At 38.1% G+C, this 21,884-nt stretch overlaps 1 protein-coding gene across 1 annotated transcript in view; it reads right to left on the bottom strand.

Annotated features, from left to right (window-relative positions):
* Positions 1–505: 505 nt before the first annotated feature.
* The window catches only part of SNAP91 (synaptosome associated protein 91), a 90,537-nt gene continuing 69,158 nt past the window's right edge, over positions 506–21,884 (bottom strand). Inside the window, exons 17-30 of the mRNA XM_087944065.1 lie at positions 19,925–20,032; positions 19,140–19,409; positions 18,889–18,969; positions 18,659–18,730; positions 16,520–16,603; positions 13,454–13,537; positions 10,333–10,476; positions 8,006–8,155; positions 7,307–7,337; positions 5,378–5,489; positions 4,137–4,217; positions 3,326–3,430; positions 2,678–2,780; positions 506–1,881 (exon numbers count right to left, since the gene is read on the bottom strand). Coding sequence (XP_087800191.1) covers positions 2,688–2,780; positions 3,326–3,430; positions 4,137–4,217; positions 5,378–5,489; positions 7,307–7,337; positions 8,006–8,155; positions 10,333–10,476; positions 13,454–13,537; positions 16,520–16,603; positions 18,659–18,730; positions 18,889–18,969; positions 19,140–19,409; positions 19,925–20,032 — 1,415 coding nt within the window. The 3' untranslated portion in view covers positions 506–1,881; positions 2,678–2,687. The remainder of the gene's footprint in view (positions 1,882–2,677; positions 2,781–3,325; positions 3,431–4,136; positions 4,218–5,377; positions 5,490–7,306; positions 7,338–8,005; positions 8,156–10,332; positions 10,477–13,453; positions 13,538–16,519; positions 16,604–18,658; positions 18,731–18,888; positions 18,970–19,139; positions 19,410–19,924; positions 20,033–21,884) is intronic.

Genomic DNA, 21,884 nt, shown 5'->3' with positions numbered 1-21,884 from the left:
TTTTAGAATAAAATAACAAGGTCATTTTGTTTTGTAGAAAGGTTAAAAAAATGTAAACTCTCACGGTTATATACTGGTTTAGTATATACCACTTTCACTACTGCCATTGGCTGGATAGTGAATAAGCTTTAATGCTAAATGACCCTGGTCTAGAAAACAAGATTTCTTGACATTTCACCATTCACATTTCACTGTGTCCGGCATCATCAGAACAAAGAAAATGAGCAGGGTTTGACTGGGCCCTTGTTTTTAATAGCCGGGTGTTCTGACTTCTAACTGGCCTTAAGTTGAGTTGGTTTCTCATTGGTGCAGGTTGGTGTCTCTGCTCAGTTGCCTAGCAGATCACTTTGCCTTTAAAGATACCACAGTTGCTGACAAAACATCGAGAAACCTGTTCTCTAGACCACAATTATTAAACTCTGAAAACCAACCCTACTGCAGTTGTACTCTACTATAATCATAAACTGGATAATTTTAAAAAAAATAGAGACCACTTTATTTTGAATTTACTTTGATCAAGGTGTTTTATTGCATCTCAGAGGGTATACATGCACTGGGTTTCCTCAAACCAAAATACAAAGCAAATCCATTTGAAATTCTCTCTCTAACTCTCTGTCGTTACAAGGTATGTTATCCCAACAATATACAACCACTTTTTAAAAATAGTACCACATGTTGATTAAATATTAATTTGAAAGACTTAGATGAACATCTTTCCAACCTAATATGCTTTAACAAAGAGCTGCCAAGCCACTTGTAACACTGATCAACAGTGACCTTATTAAGAAGTCAAAAATCTTAAGCTAAGCCATCAGCACACACAGTATGAGAGAACAAACTAAAATGATAAAAGAACACTTTTGTTTACAGTAAAGGGCATAATTCAGGTTCAGTGTGACCTCTAATCACAAACAGTACAGAAAATACATAGTGCTGTATGGGGATGAAAAACACTAATCTAAGATATGTACAGAAAAGAACAAAACTGACAGATGTACATAAAAGCAAAAGGGGAGAAAAATTCATGATTTCCCCCTGGAAACAGTGGGCAGCCCAAGTAGCCTGACAAACCTAAAGGAGTTTGTTTTTGTTATGTTTGAATTATATGGCAAGAAACTTACCCTTTACTTGTTTTCAGTGCATTTTAAATAACAATGATAAATATGATGGTTTTAATGAAAATAAAAGACACTTTTTAAAAAGAAATCTGATAAAATATTTTTATGTGGGGGATTTTTTTAACAACCTTTGTCACGTAACTTGATAGAAGATTATTAATATGAATTTCATTCATATTAGTAGATAAAATGTCAGGAAATTAAAATGTACCCCACAAAAATTTGATAATAATCTTGCTTGGGGAAAAAATACATTCCACACACTTTAAAAAAAAGGATCAACAGTGTTCTTCTTGCTACCTGATATAAACACAATATTGTTTTGTATAACAGATATGCAAAGGGAACTGGATTTGAAGAGAAAATTTAGAGGGTCGCCAAGGTTATTTACATTAAGACCTCCAGAAACACAGACACATCGCTCCAAATGGCTCACCACACAACAGCTGCATAATCTGTTCCTAATGGATTGGTTCAGAAAAGCACTAAGAAGGCATCAGAAACATACATCCATTGTTTAAGTTGAGAAACACATAAATTATAACCCAAGTACACAAACAGAGAGAGAGAGAGAGAAGGGATAACAACTAAAATAGTACACATTCCTATGATCACTTTCACAGCTGTGCTACACGTTTTGAAAGTAGGAGAGAAGTCTGAGTAAGCACTGGGTTTGGTACTGGTGGCTCACTTGGAAATTCTGAGCAACAAAATTCTTGTTTGCAGATTCCAAACTTGCGTCTTCACTTATCCTTTCACAAAACTACAATCACAAAAAGAGGGGGGAAAGAAGTGTTATTAAATTTAAGGGACAGCCATTCAAATTCAGTTTCATAATCTGATTTATATGCCAGACGACCGATGATATAACTTTCCTTTCCCTCAGCTATGTAATGATCTCTTCTTTTTTCCTAAGATGTAAAATAATTGGAAGCACATTTTCTTCCACATCTATTCTATAGAAGAGTTTCATACACGTATCATTCTCTATCTTTGGCACATATACATACACACTGAGAGAGCGACAGACCTGTAACATTTGATTCAAGATACTAATCAAGTGCTTAAATTCCGCTCTTGGAGTGGAGAAATGGTCAGGAGAAATAGGGTTGTTTGATAGCAAGTGTGCTGCACACACGAATGTCTGTGTTTTCTGTGGGTAAGAATCAGAGAAGGGAAAGAAAGATACTGCTGCTTTTAAAGTTCATAGTTTTTACTGCCTAGTGCAAACTTTGTCCCTTGCTCAGGAGTTATAGGTGGCTCATAAGGAAGCCTTCTTTCCTTTTCTCTCCACAATAATCTTTCTGTGAAGCAGAATGGGCTGACAAAAGAGTCCTCCAAGTGAGCTTCCATGACTGGGTGTGAACATATATACCTGGGTGTTTTCTATCCTAGTTCAACCCTTCAACCGCTACATCATGTGAGCTGTTCTTTCAGCAAGCTCAGTACTGAATTAACACCATTCAAATCAAAATAAATTCTTAGCACCCCCTGTGAAATATAAAGGAGAATACAAGCTTGAATATATTCGGGGGAAGGATAGAAGAACAAGAGCATACCTTAAATAGCTCATAAGAAATCTTTGATGTTAAGATCTGCTAATGGGTCCTTTGTTGGGGGCTTCTTGGGGCTCTGGGTGGCAGGTGTTGGACTTGGAGAAACCTTGAATAGTTTTCCATTATTCCAGAAGGATAAGGGCATGAAAGAAAAAAAAATACAATTACAACTATTATGATCCATCTCTAACCAAAATTAATATGCACTTCACAAATATGGGCTTATGCTCTGTCCCACTGAGCAAATATGAGAACTATTGTGATGTTCAGTTTTTAAATTAATAAATAAAAACTGAAATAAAATCACTTTATCATGTATCGTCTCTCTTTGAGGGAGGTGAGAGGTTTAGAAGTATGAAATATAAATAAACAAATACATCTGAACATTCACTGGGAGGAGGAATCATTTTTGCACCAGTGGCATATTTTTAATAGTTAAACCAGCTTAAGAAATAGTTTTTTAAAAAAGGGGTATTAAAAATTAAAAACTAAACAATTACACAACATTTATATTGTAACTTTGAAAAGTCTTGATGGTTTGAATTGAAAACAGTAACATGTCACACTAGACTGCCTTCCAGAAATAAAAAGGACTTAACAAAAAGGGGATTTTTTTCCCCCTGTTTTCTCCAAAACCAGGCAAGTTCTTACTTGTGCACCAGGTCCTGCAGCTGCTCCAAATGGTGGCCTCATCATCGGTTGTCCATATATAAGAGGCTGCTGTGGCATCATCCCAACGCCAGCTCCAGGAGGCGGCTGGAAAAGATTTGAGAACAAATAACGTCTAAGACAGGGGTCCCCAAACTTGGCAACTTTAAGACTTGTGGACTTGAACTCCTAGAATTCTCCAGCCTGCTATGTTGGCTGGAGAATTCTGGGAGTTGAAGTCCACAAGTCTTGCCAAGTTTGGAGATCTCTGGTCTAAGAGATGCCATTTTATCAAGAAATCTCTTGATAAAATAGGAATGTTCCATGGGGGGTGGGGGTGGTGCATGTGCGTGCACACACACATTTTTGGTATCTTTCTCAGATGTGAACCAATTTCCACCTACATGCATCTCAGAGTAGAGTATATTAACTTAAGATGTCAGCTAGAAATTCCAGCAACTGGACTGTGAACATTGCATCAGAAGAATACATTATTCAGTACACAATACATTGTATGCATTTCCCCCCAGAAATAATAACATGTAATGCACATTTTTCCTGGGGGGGAAAAAGCATATATTTTGGCCACAATGTTCAGAAGATAAGCTTCAGGATGTGGATCCTTAAAACGCAGTTGGGAAAAAGACGACTGTTTTCCAGGAAGAACTGCTGTGGTATCTCCAGTAGTTATTCAAATTGTATTTTCCCAGATAAGATTACTGAGATGTTTTAAAAGGCCAGTGTAAAGGAAGAAGAAGTCACTTGGAGAAGTGGAAAGTAGTACTTTTCCCCTCCTATCTGAGTTAGTCCTTACCATCCCAAATCCTGATCCAGTTTGTGGAGAAGCAGCACCTGGTGTAGGGGGGCCAGCACCTGCTGGAGGCACAGATCCTGTCTAGAGATTGGAGTAATAGAGATAAATCACTAACTGGTTAAATTTTATACATATAAAAACAGTTTAAAAGCCCTCATGTATTGACAATTGTCAAATGTCACAATTTTCAGCACTTATTAAAGAACTCTAGGCTGCCAACATTAAGGTGATATCAGATCAGTTAACTGCAGGCATTGTATCCTGCTGCAAATACTTCATTTAATTAATTATGTGTTGCAAAAAGCTAGACTTATTCTGCATACAAAAATGTTGAAAACGACAAACACAGGAGGTTGGTTTTTTAATGGAATCAAACTGTTTCTGATTACTCCAATGCTTTTTATGTGGAGCTACATTTAAACAATGTCCAGAAGATGTATCTGGGAATGCAAAATGTGCCCAAAAGGCAGCTATTCAGCAGAGAGTAAAATGACTGTACCTTTTCCTTATAAATGAAGAGGATAAAATATCTAAAAGAAATATTCCTGCCCCTCTGTTTCACTGCACAGATAGAAAAAATACCTAGAAATACCTATCAAGCAGAAAATAACTTGGTCTACAGATGCAAGGGTTATTTGCAAATTAGTATCTCAAGTTTAGGTTGACTGTAAAAATAAAGAAATTTTGCATTAGTTTGGTAGTAGCCAGGTCTCTCAGTTAGTATAACTTCATAACAAAAGGCTACTTACATAAAAAACAAACGCCCAACCTTTCTGGTAGAAAAAAAAAACACTTGCATTTAGTCTATTGCTTTCCTTACACCGGGAAAGTTCATTACGCTGTTCAATATTTAATATGTTACAGTCTTTTGTTAAAATGTTTCCTGTTGCAATTTCACTATTACATTATTATTTATTAGCTTGCAAGAACACAACTCAATTATATGAAAACTGCAAAACAAACTCAAAATATATTATCATTTGAGAAACGAGGAAGTGTTCCACTGCTAGAACAGTAAGATAACAATGCAGCATATAACAATAATAGGATGGGACTCCCATTTCCGTAAAAATGTATCAAAACTGCAGTTTTGGAATAGACAAATGATGCTGATAATTTTGGATCTCAAAACTTTAGTATATGGCTGCATTTTGACATACTAACTCTGTCCCAATAGTTTAGCAGTCATGTTCACATGGAATTTTCTACATCTACATGAAATGTGCGATATCTCCACATACCAAGGGGCTACTCGGAGGAACCCCAGACGCCCATGTTGCAGGTGCTACTTTCGGTTGCCAGTTGGCTCCTCCTGTTAACTTCTTCTCTCCCGCATTCCACTGAAGGTCTCCCCTAAGATTTAGAACGATTTAGAATACGAGTGCTAACTTATTGGCAGGCAGAACTACATAGCATAGCAAAATTCTGGGCTGGAATCTTGCTGGCGTAATTGCATGATTACAAGCTGGTATAAATTTCAAGTCAACATGACCGAATCTTCACCAAGCACAAGGAAAAACAATGCAATTTGTAAAGTGTTTTCGATGACAAGCGCAAAAGAATTTGAAAACCCATTAACTGCACTCCACAATACAGAAGAAACTGCACCATGCCTCTGGATTAATTAAGTACTATATATAGTGTCACTGCTGTACCTCTTCATATTTATTTAGGAATAGAGATAGTCCTGGACTTAGGACTAGACATTTACTGACCATTTGAAGTTATGAAGGCCTCAGAAAGGGTGCCTTATAGCCCATAAATCATTTTGGGTGTTGTAAAATGTCAGGTCACCATCCTCGCAGTTACCTGATCACAATCTGGGCGCTTGGCAACTTGTTTGAATTTACGACCAGTTGCCAAGAGGCCCACAATCATGTGGTCACCATTTGCAATCTTCTCTGCTGGCTTTCCCAGAAATTAACTGGGGAAGCCAATAGAGAAGGTTGCAAGTTGCTGTTGCCTGCCAAGGGGATTCTCTCTTTTTCTCAAGGGGCTGGCTAAAAGAGCTACCTGCCAAGGGAAGTTGAACTGCTTCAGTTAGGTGAGGAAATGGAACTCAGATCCTGATGATTTGAGCTTCATTGCTGCACCCCATGGAAGGAGTTTCCTTTGACACATGGAGATGACATCCGCAGGGTGCAGAAATGTAGCTCAGATTCTGATGATCTGAAATCCATTTCTGCACCCCAGCAAAGGATTTCCCGTCTGTGTGCGGAGGAGAGATTAGAACCTCCCTGGGGTGCAGAATTAAATTCAGATCCTGAAGATCTGAGTTCCATTTTTCACCCTGCTGAAGGAATTCCCTTCCATGCACGCAGAGGAGCTAACAGCCTTTGGCATGCAGCTCTTTCAGACAGAACGTAGAGGGAGCCAAAATCAAAGCAGAGAGGTAGTGCAATAAGGTAAGGAGCATGGGGCGTCTCAGATGGATGGGAGAGGACTTGAGAGGCCAGTGCAGGCCAAGCACAAGTGTTCCTCCACGAGGACCTTGAAAATCCTGTTTGGGTTTCAACAGGGAACATTTCCAGCCTCTTAAGGCAGGGATGCCAAAGTCATGTTGTCACAGCGGTGTCACATGACATATTGGGACTTTTCCCCCCCTTTCCCCTATCCCGGGCATGGGTGTGGCCAGCGTGTGACGCATCTGGCCCACGGGCCGGGACATTTGACAGCCCTGTCTTAGGGTCTTCCACCCCACATGCATGCCAAATGGGACTCTGTCCACTTAACAACCTGTGTGATTGTTTGATGGCCACAACCAGGAGTGCTGAGGCTGTGGTCATTGAGTGAAGCAGTCATGTGGGCAGTCATGTGGCATCTCACACTTAAGGACTGCTTTGCTTAATGTCTCAAATTCCAGGCTCAATTGTGGTAGCAAGTTGAGGATATCTGTAATTTACATTTGTTTTTTAGGAAAGTGAAGAAATTGTGGAGATTACTGATATTACATTAGGTTGTAAAATCTGACATTTTGGATTGGAAAAAAAAATTACCATTTTGACTGTTTCGCAAAATCATTCTACCTTTTGCAATATTAGATGTATAATAATAATTAACCACCAACACCACCATCAAAAGGCCATATATGGACTATATAAAAATATTGACTACAGTATTACATTAGAAATACACAACTATCTGGGACTTTGCATTAACTAGCTACTTACTTCTTTGTTGTGGTACCAGAAATTCCAAGATCTGCAAAAGAAACCAGGAATCTTAAAAGATTGTTTCATATGATAGTAGATGTCAAGAAATAACATGTTTGTCCACCAAATAAATAGGCAACTCAGGTTGAGCTGACTTAGGCAGCATTCAGTCAGTTATCTAAAAGTTACAATAAACTATATAATGATAAAGTTAGATTTTATATATAATTACACTATATCTCTGAAAATTTTCTTATACCATTCAGTCAGTGATGTCACAACTCTAACTGATCTAGACCTCAACTTACCTGATTACTTTCTTGATTACTTTCCTAACTATAAATACACAGGACATAATAAGCTAAATTTAAGAAAATGTTAATTGTTCCTCCATAACAATCATTATTTTTATATTTTCCACTTTAAAAGCTACTCTTAGAAATATATGTTTTGTTAAACAGTCCATTACATGGACTGAGCAATATGAAAACATGATGCACCTTGGTCTCAAAAGTTCAGGATGAGAAAAGGAACTTTCTGTTACAACCTAAATTGTAACACAACTACACTGTCCTCCCACATAAGGGAAGAAACACACCCTTCAAAACATAGTAACTGAACTCAGGAATAGCCAACTGGTGCAGTAAGTGTAAGTGTAAAAGATCAACGGTCATAAAAAGAAAATCACTGACAAACCTAACAATTTATCTGACTTACTTCCTACTAAGTTTGCAAGAGAGGAATCAAGATCACTTCCAATGGGTTTGGTTGCAGCTGAAGCAGAAGCAATGGCTGTGCCTACACAGGACAAAGTCTGACCAGTTTGCATTGTAGTGGGCATAAGAAGATCACCTAAGCCATCAAACACTGGAAAATTTAAGAAAATCAATAGATTAGGAAAAATACTTTTTCAGGCAATTAAACTTTCACATAATAAACAGATGCTTAAATGGAGAATCCACAACCTTTTAAAAACATACAAAAATCACTACTGATCTTTGAACCATCACACAGATTTAATGCCAACGTAATGCCAATGGAAGGCATGCATGCTTTTTGACCAACACATTGAAATAAATGAATTCCAAACATACTACAATAAGACAAAGCATTAGACAACACTGACTTTTTAAAGTATGAAAACAGTCCATGTTGCTGTACTGCACACTTTTATGTTTTTAACACTCATATATGGTAGAATTGATTCACATATTATTGTGTCCAGAAATCTAATGAGAATGTTACCATTTTCTGGAACAGTAAAAAAGAAAAGTCAGTTTGACATTACTTTCACCCAGTATGGCCCCTAAAATTAATTCAGGTTTTCCTATTCATTTCTGGATTTTTCCAACAACATTTGAACCAAAGGAATCACCATTTATTAGCCAATTAGCTATTTAAGACTTACATGAGGGTTTGTCTGAAGTGGGAGTGTTGCAACTAATTATTATTTCCTGATTTACAGATTTGGAAAATAATCATAATAAATAATGGTCTCTTTTGTAAAGATTATTTTTATTAAAATATTGACATAACAAAGGAAGCTAGAAAGTAAAATGAATGCTTTCTAGGAACAAGTTCAGGGAGAGGGGGGAAAAAGGAGCAGGTAGAAAGTAAAGTAAAAGACAAAGATTTGGGGTAAGCATTGTTTTTGCTGTTGATAGACATAACCTGGGAAATTTTTTTTAAAAATCCAGTGGGTGGGAAATCTTTTTCAGTGGAAAGAGCACGGACTATGTACTTTCAAGTTTGTGTCACTGTTAGCAACCACAGATTTTTCTCCAAGATGATCTGCCATAGACTGGCCCTTTGGGTTTTGGAAAGGGCACAGATAGGAAATTCTTGTAAAATAGGGGGAGGGAGGCTGCATTAATATTGCCATGGGACAAGATGAGGGCCTTTCTCCTTATTGATTGTGGGTAAAGTCATTACTACTCTGCTGCTAATAGAAGCACCACAGTAGTCATGTGTTATTTACTATGCAATTCGTATCAGGCTGTCTGGGTTTGAGATGGATTTCACAAAAAACCCAATGATGCTCTACACAAAACACATTTATATCTTCCAACGAACCATCAAGATATATGGACCAATATGGATAAGATGGGCATCAACTCCCAGAATTCCCAAGCCAGGAAGAAATTGGCATTGAAGGTTCAAATGACAATCATGTAATCATGTGGCACTTGTGGCTTTAAGTACAAATCATGTGGCACTTGTGGCTTTAAGTGCAAATGGGTTGCCAAGCATCCAGATCGTGATCACATGATTGCAAGGATGCTGGAACAGCTGCTGACCAAATGGTTGCATACCAAAAAAAAACAAAAAAAACCAACAACTAATATCGTCCCACTGTATCTAATGAACCAGAACTATCTAATCCAGGCAACATTACATAGTCAGTAACGCCAATTCATAACAGATACAGTATGCATGCTAATGGTAGTAAGCAGAGTTGCACTATGCTCCGGCAAGCAGTAACTATAAAGCAAAGTACTACTAAACTATTTGGTTTCTTTACTTTTTTCTGTTGCAGAACTCACCCAAAACGCAAATTTGTAGCAAGGCCCCAGCATGGTAGTAGACAATGAAAGAGACACAAACAGAAACGACAGAGCAGTAATGAAAAGTCAAGCCTTGTGTCAAAGGACAAAATACACTGGACCTCCTTTATTTTTAAATTCTGGTGCCATGCGTGTTTGGGAAAGGCTGTGGAGAATGGCAGCACCACATAGCCATATGCTGAGTTGTACAGGAATAAAGGTATCTGCAATTTCAGGAGCTTCTTTTAAATGACCATGCATATAAAGCACATGCAAAAAATACAGAATATAGGCACTTTGGTTTGATGTGTGCTGAAATCCTATGGAAGAGAAGTGGGTAGAAGGAACTATTTTGCAAATTATACATTAAAAGTAGTATACTACATATTCATCTGTTTCTGAATGTTTTCATGAAAAAAAAACAAATACTTTAGACATAAGGGAGAATTACAGTAGCATATTTTGGAGACGAAGGCTGCACAGAAGAATCCTTTCACTCACCTGAGGAATCAAAGGAACTGCCAGCAGGGGAAGGAGAAGGGGCTGCTCCAAATGCTGCTTCAAAATTGGGCTGCAATATATTAGCCTGAGCTGGTGTGATAGGGGAAGGTGATGGAGAAGGAGCAATAAAAGAACCTCCAAAGCCTTTTAAAAAAATTAAAGAGAAATAAATTAATTATTAGCCTAATACTAAGAACTAATCTACAGGCCTGAAAAAAACATTATAATTGGCTTTGACAAACAAAGTTCCTTTCCTCTTCTTGATGGGATTATTATTGTTGTTCCCACAGTGAAACTAAAAGGCACCAAGGATAAATGCAGAAAAGTATAGAGGGGGGGTTAGCAAAATTTTGTTGCCCGTAAAAGTATAAAGTGTGGAAATGAGCAACAGTTGGTAGGTTAAATGTGGATTCACACAAGATAAGGAGTTTGCCCTGCAGAATTCTGCTCTTCTACAGGTCCCTGAAAAGCAAATCAATGAGAAACTTTTATTTAAAGAAAACATGTTTTGTGTGAAAGTGTTGATTCCTAAAATAAACAATATACAACAGAAGTATAGCATGCATATGAATGCATGAAAAGGTTAGTGAACTGTTCAATAGAGATTGAAGCCAGGGACATTTGATGTTCCCCTTGTTACATAATGTATATGTATACAAGTATCTAATGAATGCCTGTGATTGGTCTAGTGTTGTCAGGGACATATACAGTAGTTTGGCAGGCAAATACGTTGCAAACCTAAATGATTTACAGCAAATATTAGATACAGTACTTGTATAATAAAATAAGGCAGCGGTCCCCAACTTTTATGGCTTGGCGGCCCATGCGGGAAAAAGAGGAACCGGCCCACAGCTTGCGCTAGTTGAGCTGCACACGCATGTGCACTGGCCCGCTGCTCACGCAAATCAAGCTCGGCAGGTATGTGTCGGCCAGCCGTTCATGCAAGTTGAGCTGCATGGGTGCATGCCGTCCTGCCACTCACACAGGCGCAGGTGTGTGCCAGTCCGCCACTTGTGCAAACCAAGCTGTGGAGGTGTGCGCCGATCCGCTGCTTACGCAAATCAAGCTGTGCGGATGCGCGCCAGCCTGATGCTCACACAAGTGAAGCTGCGTATGCACGGGCCCACTGGTTCTGAAGGCCGTGGCCTGAGGGTTGGGGACTCTGCAAAATGGAGTGTGGTTCTGAAAATTAATGTACTAATGTGAAGGCATTTGTGTTTGACAGGCAAGATGGAATGAATAATTACAACAGATACATAAGTGGCAAAACAAAGCAGACATACAAATTGTGTATCTTAGTAAATATTTTCTAGCCATGAGAAAATGGAGACATTTTGAGAAATAGAAAAGTAGTGGGTAGCACATATTCTAAAAACGAATGGAAGCAAAAAAAGTGAAAAGGCTATCCATAAATGTGTAATTCTGCTCATTTTGTAAGGATTGGAAATGTCAAGAGAAATGAAAACACTAATTGGAAATTGCTTACTTAGAAGTAAATGTGGTAAAACAAGAAGAGATGGGGTCAAGAATGGATGCTGAAAGAATACAGATTGAACACAAAAGCCAGTGGGTATGAAAGGAGTACTTTAAAGCTTGGTGATACACAGAGACTGAATGAGTATCAAATTACAAACAAGTAGGAACAGTGCTTGTTGAAAAGGGGAAAACTGAGACTATTGGATGGAGTTAATAAGATTTTCAGAAAAAGAAATGTAAAAAGTTATTACATTTTACTCCTCCCCCACCTTCTCTGAGGTTTACAAAATGTTGCCTTACTTCACAAGGGATTAGCACAGCTTTTTAAAAAAGGTTAGATTTGCATCTGTGTAGGAGAAAGGTTGCACGTTTACGTTTATTATTTAAAAATTAATCTCAGGAAGACACAATAGGCCAGCAATTAATGTCATTCTTTCCCCCTATGTGTTGTAAACAGTTGGCGGATTTGGCATTGATTAGACTAGCAACCCATTTTGACAACTGCTATTTCGGTTTGTAGGAACTGTTTCTCCTTCCTGCTTTAAATTGCAGAAGGAATAACCTCGAGGAACAGGAGGAAGAACTGCAACCAAGACAACACTGAGATAAAATAAATCTGAGTCAGGCTAGAATTGTAATCTGAGTAAATATTTCAGGCAAGACCCTCCCTACTTCTCAGAAGGTTAAAGGGAAAAGGGAAGCAAATTCAGACTTATAAGACTTTGCACTCTTGTAATGAAAACAATATTAGCATGCATGACTTTAGTTTTCTAACCTGGTTTACCTAGGACTGACGGAACAAAACACATTATACACATTAGCATGCACTATCAAGTTTCAACCGTAGCAAAGAAAATCAAACTATAAAGCATATTTTCTGAACTGTGTATCTCAAATAAAACAAAAGGTGAATTGATACGTAGCTATTTATCAGAATGTATGCTTTCTAATAAATCTGTATCTGTTTTATATCTTCTCTTTTGGGTGTTCATTGAATATTCAAAGCAGTAACAACAATAAATTTATGGAGCTAGAAATGGAATTTCTTTTGAAGTCTAAGTGAATTTCCATTCCTTGTCCTGTTGAAGACCCTAGCTTCAGACATTCAGTAAAACAAGCAGAAAGCCATTCTGAACTAACATAAGAAATACCCTGTCATATAATTTAATTGGTTCACGTACCCTGGATTGAGAGGATCTTATTTAGCAACAATTTGTGCCTTCTTTCCTGACCGTTCTTTCAAATCTAGTACACAGCTGTATACCATAAGAATCAGATTGCTACTAATTACATGTTACTTAGTAATTATTATAGACTAATAGTATAAACCAATATGTAGATAAATAGAATAGTATCATATAAATTCATAGGTAAACAGGGGGAACACATGAGCTTCTCAATGTCTTAATTACAACTAAGGATATTTTCTGCAAGCAGCAATTACTAATACTTATGATTACTAATATTTATAAAGAGAAATTAATATAGCTTCCTGGAGTGGTAAGTGTCACAGAATGTTTATAGTTTGGAAGTATAGTAGCCTTAGTGATGGTTCATTGGCTATTATTTTGGTCACAGTACAGAAAAGATGCAGTAAAAACATGCACACCCTTTATTAAAAAGTACCACAATTATATTTCATTACCAGCTAATAGGTCAGCAGAAGCAGAAGTACTAGAAGCAGTTGAAACTGCAGGTTGGGGCTCCGAAGGGCCACTTCCAAAAGCATCTTTTTTTTCCCCCATAAGGCAGCAATAAAAGATAATAGGATTTAAAGATATTGTAAATATATAAACATGTAACATTTGGAGGAGAATGCAACTATGAATGTGACATGATTTTCAAGACCATAAAGGAAGGATTGGTAAAATATATGAAACAGCCCGAGGAATAGTTGTATCCGAATAGAAGGAGGAGTGGCAGAACCTGAGAGCAGATTCAAAAAGAAGAACCAGCCTGGAGTTTCTATGTTGACCACGTCCGTTTATGGCTACGTAGAGAGTCCAGGATGATTCTTCTTTTGACTCCAAACCCAGCTTCCGTCACTGCTTCTCCTACAAGTTGTTCTAAAATCAGAAGAAACCAAAGAAGGACCCAGACAATTTCAGAAGTATGGCAGATGTACTGATGAGAAGGGATGGCAGTGATAAGATTTTCCACAGGAAGATGACCCCAAGAAAACTGCTAGCTTTCTGAGAGCGTGTTCTTTTCCTCATTTCTCCAAACCCTTTTGAAACTAGTTTTGCAACCCTGTGTAGATCTATGCATAGAAAATTTAAGGAGACCGTAAGTATTTCCTGTCCAAAGTCCAGTAGAATTTTGTAGGGTATCATTCAATTCCTGTGCTGCTGCAAAATACAGGCCTTGGATCTCCCTTTCCCATAAACCATGCAGAAAATTAATAAAATGTATTGTCGCTTCCCTAGTATCATTTCATATTTTCTTAAGATCTTGTATGTACTCATCTAGCCACCTGTAAATACGTCTGAGCAAACAAAGGAGTAGCTGCAAAATTCCAAGCCAAATTTCTTCTTTTGCATTTTAAAGTGTATTGCTAGGTCTGGTGATGAAAAGGAACAGCATGCCGACACTTCGGCAAGGAGGTGCTTTTCTCACTAGCTGTAACCATAGTTACATGAGGGTGTGGTTGTGCAGTCAGAAGGCAAGATATGTTGTAGCCCAAACAAATCCTATACAGAGGCATCATGAACAGGACACTGAAGGTTCATGGGAAATAGTCTGGAAGCAGATACTCTTAATGAAATAAGAAGGGATGGAAAAATATTGGTATCTTGTCATTTGTAAAGTGGCCACTTAAGAAATCAAAAACAAAAAGTACTGTGAGCAATCTGGTGCTTTGCCATTGCCAAAAAAAAAAAAAAAAGTGAATGCAGACAGTAGGGATGTATAAAGCATTTGAATAAAGTGCTTCGCAACTTCACTTCACAGGAAAGAAAATCAATGGAGGTTTCTGTTTGTTAAGACATCTGCAAATAGGTTTTCGAAGCAGGCACAAAAGCTGTGGCTCCAGAATTCAAAAGAAACCCTTTATTTTCTCTTTTCTAATGCACTGTTTTCTTCTTTTCCTCCTCTACATTTTACCTATCCATTCATCATCGCAGGTTTTCTGTGCACACGAGCAAGACAACCTCTGCTTGTTCCCACAAACATACAGTCCCACAAGAATACTCTCTGTTGCCTCTCTTTCCTTGGTATTCTGCAGCTTTCCTTTTCTGGATCTCATTTCAGGAGAACCTGCAGACAGATTGTTCCAGCACCTACTGAGCTGCCTGTTTGCCTGCCTTCCCATCTGCCTTTGGCAAAAATATAAAGGGCATCAGAGCCAGGCGAGACAAAGAGAGAGAGACTAACTGCTATGAAGCATATGGAATACTGATTGCTTTTCGTTTGATTGAGACGGAGGCTCTACCAAAAAATAATAATAATCAATATATCAACAGTATTTGCAGGAGAAAAATTTCCACAGTATTTTTATTTTTGGTATCTGAAATGAACCAAATTTATTTGTAAAATTTAATGAGTGTGCTATCTAATAACATGTTTCATATCTATTGCTATTCTGTAAATCTGAGGATTTCCCTAATTTATACTGCTTCCAATCATAAAAAAATGTATCTTCTGTAAGGTAAACATTCTGCCTGGTTGTATATCATCACTGCTCTTAATGAAAGTTGTCATCATTTGTGCTTTTTCCCCTTTAAGTGTCTAATGTTTTCTTGAATAATATCGCAAATTATGAAGGACATGTCTTTTTGATAAAAAGCAGTAACAGTTTGTGTTTTATGCTTGATCACAGTTATACCCTTCGTGGTTTGTAACTAAAAGACAGTAGATACTATGTATTAAAATAATTTCAATTAACATCCCAGAAGCCCATATACCAAACCTGGGCATTTTACAGCCCCCAGGCCACATCTGGCTTTTTTGGGTGTCCCTAACAAGCCTGTGTGAGGTCAATCGGAAATTAGAAATCAAAGGTAAATACAACACACAATACAACTGCATTACTTTTATTTTGAAGGTGACTATTTTTTTTCCAATTTACGTACGTGCGTCCATGCATGCGTGTAGCCCTATTCGTTTCCCACACCTGCCATAGAGAAATAATTGCTAAGCATCACAAGAGCAGCCTCAATTCTACCAGACTTGTCTGAACAGATAAGACAGATAGATGACAGACAGATAGATGGATGGATAGATGGAGGATAGATGGATGGATTTAGATAGATAGATAGATAGATAGAGATAGATGATAGATAGATAGATAGATAGATAGATAGATAGATAGATAGATAGATAGATAGATAGATAGATAGATAGATAGACAGACAGACAGACAGACAGATCCCTCACTCCATCCCTAACCTACAAATAGCTAACAGGTAGCTGTCAAGAGAAATATACATGCTGTAGAGAAGCATAATTGTAAAACTGAAAATTCTATACTGTAGGAGGAAGAATGAAATAGTTACTTGAACAAGAAAGGAATTCCATGCGTGGAAATAAGGACAGATGACAATAAAAAACACACACCCCAACTGCATTTTATAACAAAATGTTAAAAAGCAAAAGAAGCACAACACAGTATAGCACAACTGTTGTGAAATGTTGAATTGCTGGCAAAGAAAAATGAAATGAACCCTGAAATGAAATGGGAAGTACTTGAATGGTGAGGAACAACAATACCCACCACAAAACAGGTCAATCACACCTGAAGAGTCCACTTTAGCCGGGGAAGCAGTGGGCAGGGACGATGGTGCTGCAAATGCGTCCACTGGAGTAAGCATGATAATATTTAGTATCAGCAAATTAGGAATGATGAGGCCATTACCTTGAACCCATGACAACACAATGTATATATTGGGAAGACTTGGAAAAACTAAATTCCCTTTAAATTTTTCACAGAGTATCCACTATAAAAGCAGATATGTTTAAAAATTAGATTGAAAAGAAAAAAACTGTTCTTTGGCCATTTTTTATCTATCTTGTACACACGCAGGGACTGCATACGGTAATAATACATATGGGTGTGTGTGTGTGTGTGTGTGTGTGTGTGTGTGTGTGTGTGTGTGTGTATGCATGCCTTGGTTTTATATTATTGCATGCATACACTCAAGAGCTGTTGTTTTCAGATTTCTCATTTCATTCATGCTATGGGAATTCTGGTTATCTCAAAATATGATCAAATTTTATAGCCAGAAATGTTTAACTATTTAGATTTCCTGGATTCTGGATAGCAGGAAAACTTCCTGATCATGGCAGCTTCTTGATCCTTCTTTTAATAGATAAGCTGTGGAGGTCAGTATTATGACCCTAGGACCTGAAAATGCTTATTAATATAGCAGGTAACTATCACTTAGAACTACATCTAAATCACCAAGTAAATCTGTCAATAGGGAAGATGCTATAAGACTATGTATCTCATAAATTTATTTTCCTGGGTTACGATTATAAACAAGCTCTCCTGGTGGCTTTTGACTCTGTCCATCTTTCAGCAATAATTTGAACAAGAAATTGAATGTAAACTGCACATAGAAGTCTGTAAACAGGATTAGCACTACAAATTTAGCAGAAGGTGGCACACATTGCCTTCCTAAATTAAAATAATTATGTTTTCATTTTCTATTATCAAGATCTTATGAGTATAATTAACAGTTTCATGTTCTAGGTCAACTGCTTGCGTGGGAACTTGGGCAAGTCTTATACAATCTAAGATTTGTGGGAGGGAGCTGCCTCTTTTTAATTATAACAGCGTAAATGTTTTCAAAGGCAACAGTTCCCAACCTTTTGGGGGACGGGGACAGGGCAGTTTTTCCGTGGACCAGGGAGGCGTGGTTTTGCACGCTGCCTGAATCCCATGTCTATATGGATGGGGGCTTCAGTTGCTTGCACAGCCCGGTTCCTAGTGAGCCACGAACCAGTGCCGGTCTGTGGACCAAGGGTTAGGGATCCCTGATCAAAGGTCATCTAAAATGACTCAGGGAATATTCAGGAGATCAGTTCAGTTTTGACTTTACTAACTTTTCAACAGTGTAAAACTGATCATGTTTCGCAGGTATTGTGCTGTCCCAGCCAGTCTATGGGAATTGGATAGTTACTTAAGAATTATGAGCTGTCCCATTAAGGGAATGCATCATGGTAAATTTAGTTAAAGGTATCCTGGGAAATGTAGTTCATGTCGCATGGTCACATCTGTAATCCCGATTGGTCACTAATTTGACCCTCGATGGGTTGGGGGTGTTTCCCTCACTTTTGCCTGAACTCCCTAACTCATGGCAGCTGCTTTCTATTGCTACGAGATGGGTTAGGAGATAACCATCCTTTACTACCAGGCAAATATACAAAGGATTGGTCATTAAAGAAGAACTTCGTCACAAATGTGAGTTATGAGGATACCTGATGAACCAATAAATGTACTTTGTTATGGATGTTTTGTGGAGTTTATCTATCTACATCTGCACAGCTCGCAAATCCATTACTGTGCAGGATACAGAAAAGTAAAAGATGGCTATCTCCTAACCCATCTCGTAGCGATAGAAAGCAGCTGCCATGAGTTAGGGAGTTCAGGCAAAAGTGAGGGAAACTCCCCCAACCCATTGAGGGTCAAATTAGTGACCAATTGGGATTACAGGTGTGGCCACGTGACATGAACTACATTTCCCAGGATACCTTTAACTATATTTACCATGATGCCTTCCCTTAAGGGGACAGCTCATAATTCCTAAGTAACTATCCAATTCCCATAGACTGGCTGGGACAGCACAGGTATTTTGGAAGGAAAGTGACAAGCCACAAGAGTATAACTTAGGTCTAAAGAGGAAGTGCCTACCTGATAAGAGATCACCAGTGAGAGAATTCTCGGGCCCAGGAGAAGCTCCAGTAATTGAAGAAGAAAAAGTATCTTGCAGAAGCCAAAGGAAAATGAATTACAAATTACATGAAGATTAGAGATAGATATGTATATGATTGAGAAAAAAAATTGCTCAGCAATCAAATAAAATGGAAATCTAAAAACACAAACTTGCATTATTATAGGATAGTACTTTTATATATATTTACCTGTCCCAAATAGGTCTATGCTAGGAGCTGCATCTGGCTTAGGTGGTGCCGGAGCCTCAGCAGGTGTGGATTCAAACAAATCTAGATGAAGAATATATTGTGTCTTACTAATTTGTATCTCCCTGTTGTAAACCTTGTTTCTTTTCAAAAAATAATTGCCATATAGTCTAAATATGCAATAGATTTTCACAGGCTGAAAATCTAATTCACCCCAAAATGTATCAGTTGAAAGAAATAATTAAGTAAGTTACCACCAAAGATATCTAGAGCAGCAGGAGGAGCAGAGGTGGTGATAGAGGTGGTAGTAGCAGATGTAGTAGCAGTAGTGACAGTAGCAGTAGTAGCAGCAGTTGTAGCAGGGACTGGAGGGGCCACAGCAGCAACTGGAGTAGGACTGGTTGCAGAAGGAGCTGCACTAGTTGTAGGGGTAACTACAGGAACGCCGGTCTCAGCTGGCTTCATAGCAAAGAGGTCCAGCTCAGGAGCAGCCTCTGCATTGCCTTCTGACGGGGCAAAGGGGTCTTGTAAAAGGAAACGGCAGAATATACACATATAAAGGATCAGCCGGGAAGGAGATAGGAAAAGCCACACCCTGTGTGGATTAAATCATACACACACGTACCATCATTTATACATACATGCAAAACAGAGATCAAAGGCACAGCTTTGTTAACTACTGTTGATTCTCTGACATCTGTACTAATAGGTGCCCATTTGCCCACATGCATTCTCCCTCTCACTTACTAAACTAAGGTGTTTCTAACTGGAGAAACATTCCACCAGCTACATGCAAGATTCAGCATTGTTAACATTTTTCAATTAAAAAAGGCTTTGGCGAGCAAATCATGTAGGAATGCTTTCTTGACACAATTTTGTTCGATTAGAACTTTTGTCCAAATACCTGGGGAAAACGTGTGTTGGTTTTTTTTTAGAACCCCTCCCCCATCCTTAAGTGATAAACATACTGCCATGAAGTTTATTTTAATTAGTATGACACACACAACAACGACAGATGAGCTAATGAGATGGAACCCACCATTTCCTGAGCATGCATCAAGAGCTGCTGCTACAGGGGTTGGGGTAGCTGGTGCTGCTGCCCCTTCAGGTGCTGTAGGGGCTTCACCAGGAGAAGCTGCAAAGGCATCTTGAGTGCAGGTTTAGAAACAGAAATTAAGAAGAAGAATAAAAAGAAGAAGAAAATATAGTAAAAGAACCAAGTTAAATAGCATAAAAAAAAATCCCTTATACAAAATGCAGGTTCATAGGGTGAAGGTTGCATTTGTTTTGTGCAATTACCGTCAGTTTTCAAACTAAACTCAACCCACGTAATTATATTAGGTCACAAAGATCGCGACAGTCTGGAAGTACGCACAAGATAAGCAGAAAAGCTAATGGCGAAAAATGCTCCTTGTATAAGGGTCTTGAGCAGCATGCATATGTAACCTCCAAGGGGGAGAAAAAACCTAATAAATAACATAAAAATAATTCAATAATCAATATTCAATAACCAATGTTCTTAACAGAGTAACTTTTCCTGTTCTGTCAAATTGTTTCATATATTATTTAAGATGGGGGAAGTAAGTTAAAAAGGAGTCCCTGAGGACTTTATTCTGCTAGTGGTTGTCAACTTTAGGGGGTGATAGTCATCTCTGTTTCAAGGCCATTGAGCCAGAACTTTCTGAAGACATTTCTGTGGCCATGTAGCTTGCCATGACAACATGGTGTGCTGTTACCTTCCCACCGAAGTGATACCTATTTATCTACTTGCATTTGCATGCTTTCGAACTACTAGGTTGGCAAGAGCTGGGGCAAGGACGGGAACTCACCGGTTCATATGGCACTTGGGTCTTTCATGGCACTGCCGGCTTTCCAGTCAACAAGCCCAGTGTCTTAACCACAGAGCTATTGTGCCGCCCTTGGAGAAGTAAAATAGACTAAAAAATGTTATTAGACCACAGAAGGAAAAGTTGAGGCACCCAATTGCTCTTCCCTCTGGTATCTCACAGTTAAAACTTCAAGTTAATTTTAAGGATAAGCTTAGCTTTACTACATCATGAGAACATTATCAATGACCAGTTCCAGTCACTTTGAATAAGGATATTGATTCTAATCTTTTTATCTGGCATCCTCAGTGATAAAAATTCACTAGCCTGTTTATGCAATGCTGAACTATCCTTTAGAGTTAATCAAAGCAAGTCCTCTTTTATCAATCCAAGAAAATGAGGAAATTGGGTAAAACGTAGCTTCTACTTTTTTCAAAGCATTAATGTTACTGAGAGGCAGGAATTTTTTCTAGATTTGAATTTAGAAAACTAGATCTAGCCTTTTTCTGTTTCCCACAACTCAGTGGATATTCCTGGATGTCTCTAATTACAGCAAATGCAAATGCATTGTTTTCTCAACCATGTAGCCCAAGTGAATTGTAGTCTATATCTCTCTGTCTATTAATTGTGTACAGTACTACAAACCCTGCCAACTTCAGCAGCAGGAAATAAGATTGTGCAAAATGATCAGAAGAAACAGGGAAAGATTGAAGTAGCCACAATGGTGGGGAGTTTGAAAAGGCAATTCAGAATTAAAACAGGACATGTTGGTTTTGCTGCCATGCAATTTCCCACTAGAAAGAACAAACTTACAATTTCTCTAGAAACAGGAAGACTCACATGCTTATTACGACACAGACAATTTAAAGTTAAAAATATTCATCCTTGAAAATAAAAATCCTGCTGTCTATTCTAAAAAGCTCACATAGACATGCATCTGATCTGCAACAGAACAAGTTAAAGCTGCCTGTAAGAACTATTAAAGAGCAAAGTAATAAGAAAAAAAGCAACAGGAAATGGAGTCTGCCAAATTCTGATTGTGCTGAACTTGTATTCTAATAAATGAAGCTTTTAAGCAATTTTGTTTTGCTTAACACACGTTACAGAAAACTGTATGGCAGTTGTCCAATAACTGAGAACATTTCAATTTCAAGAACTCTACTTAGCTAAGGT

This window comes from Notechis scutatus, chromosome 1 (genome assembly GCF_049901735.1).
Source record: "Notechis scutatus isolate UNSWTSFEM ecotype Mainland chromosome 1, rNotScu1.2, whole genome shotgun sequence".
Taxonomy (NCBI): domain Eukaryota; kingdom Metazoa; phylum Chordata; class Lepidosauria; order Squamata; family Elapidae; genus Notechis; species Notechis scutatus.
The sequence above is the reverse complement of the archived record's forward strand: the minus strand, read 5'-3'. Positions and strand labels throughout refer to the sequence as shown.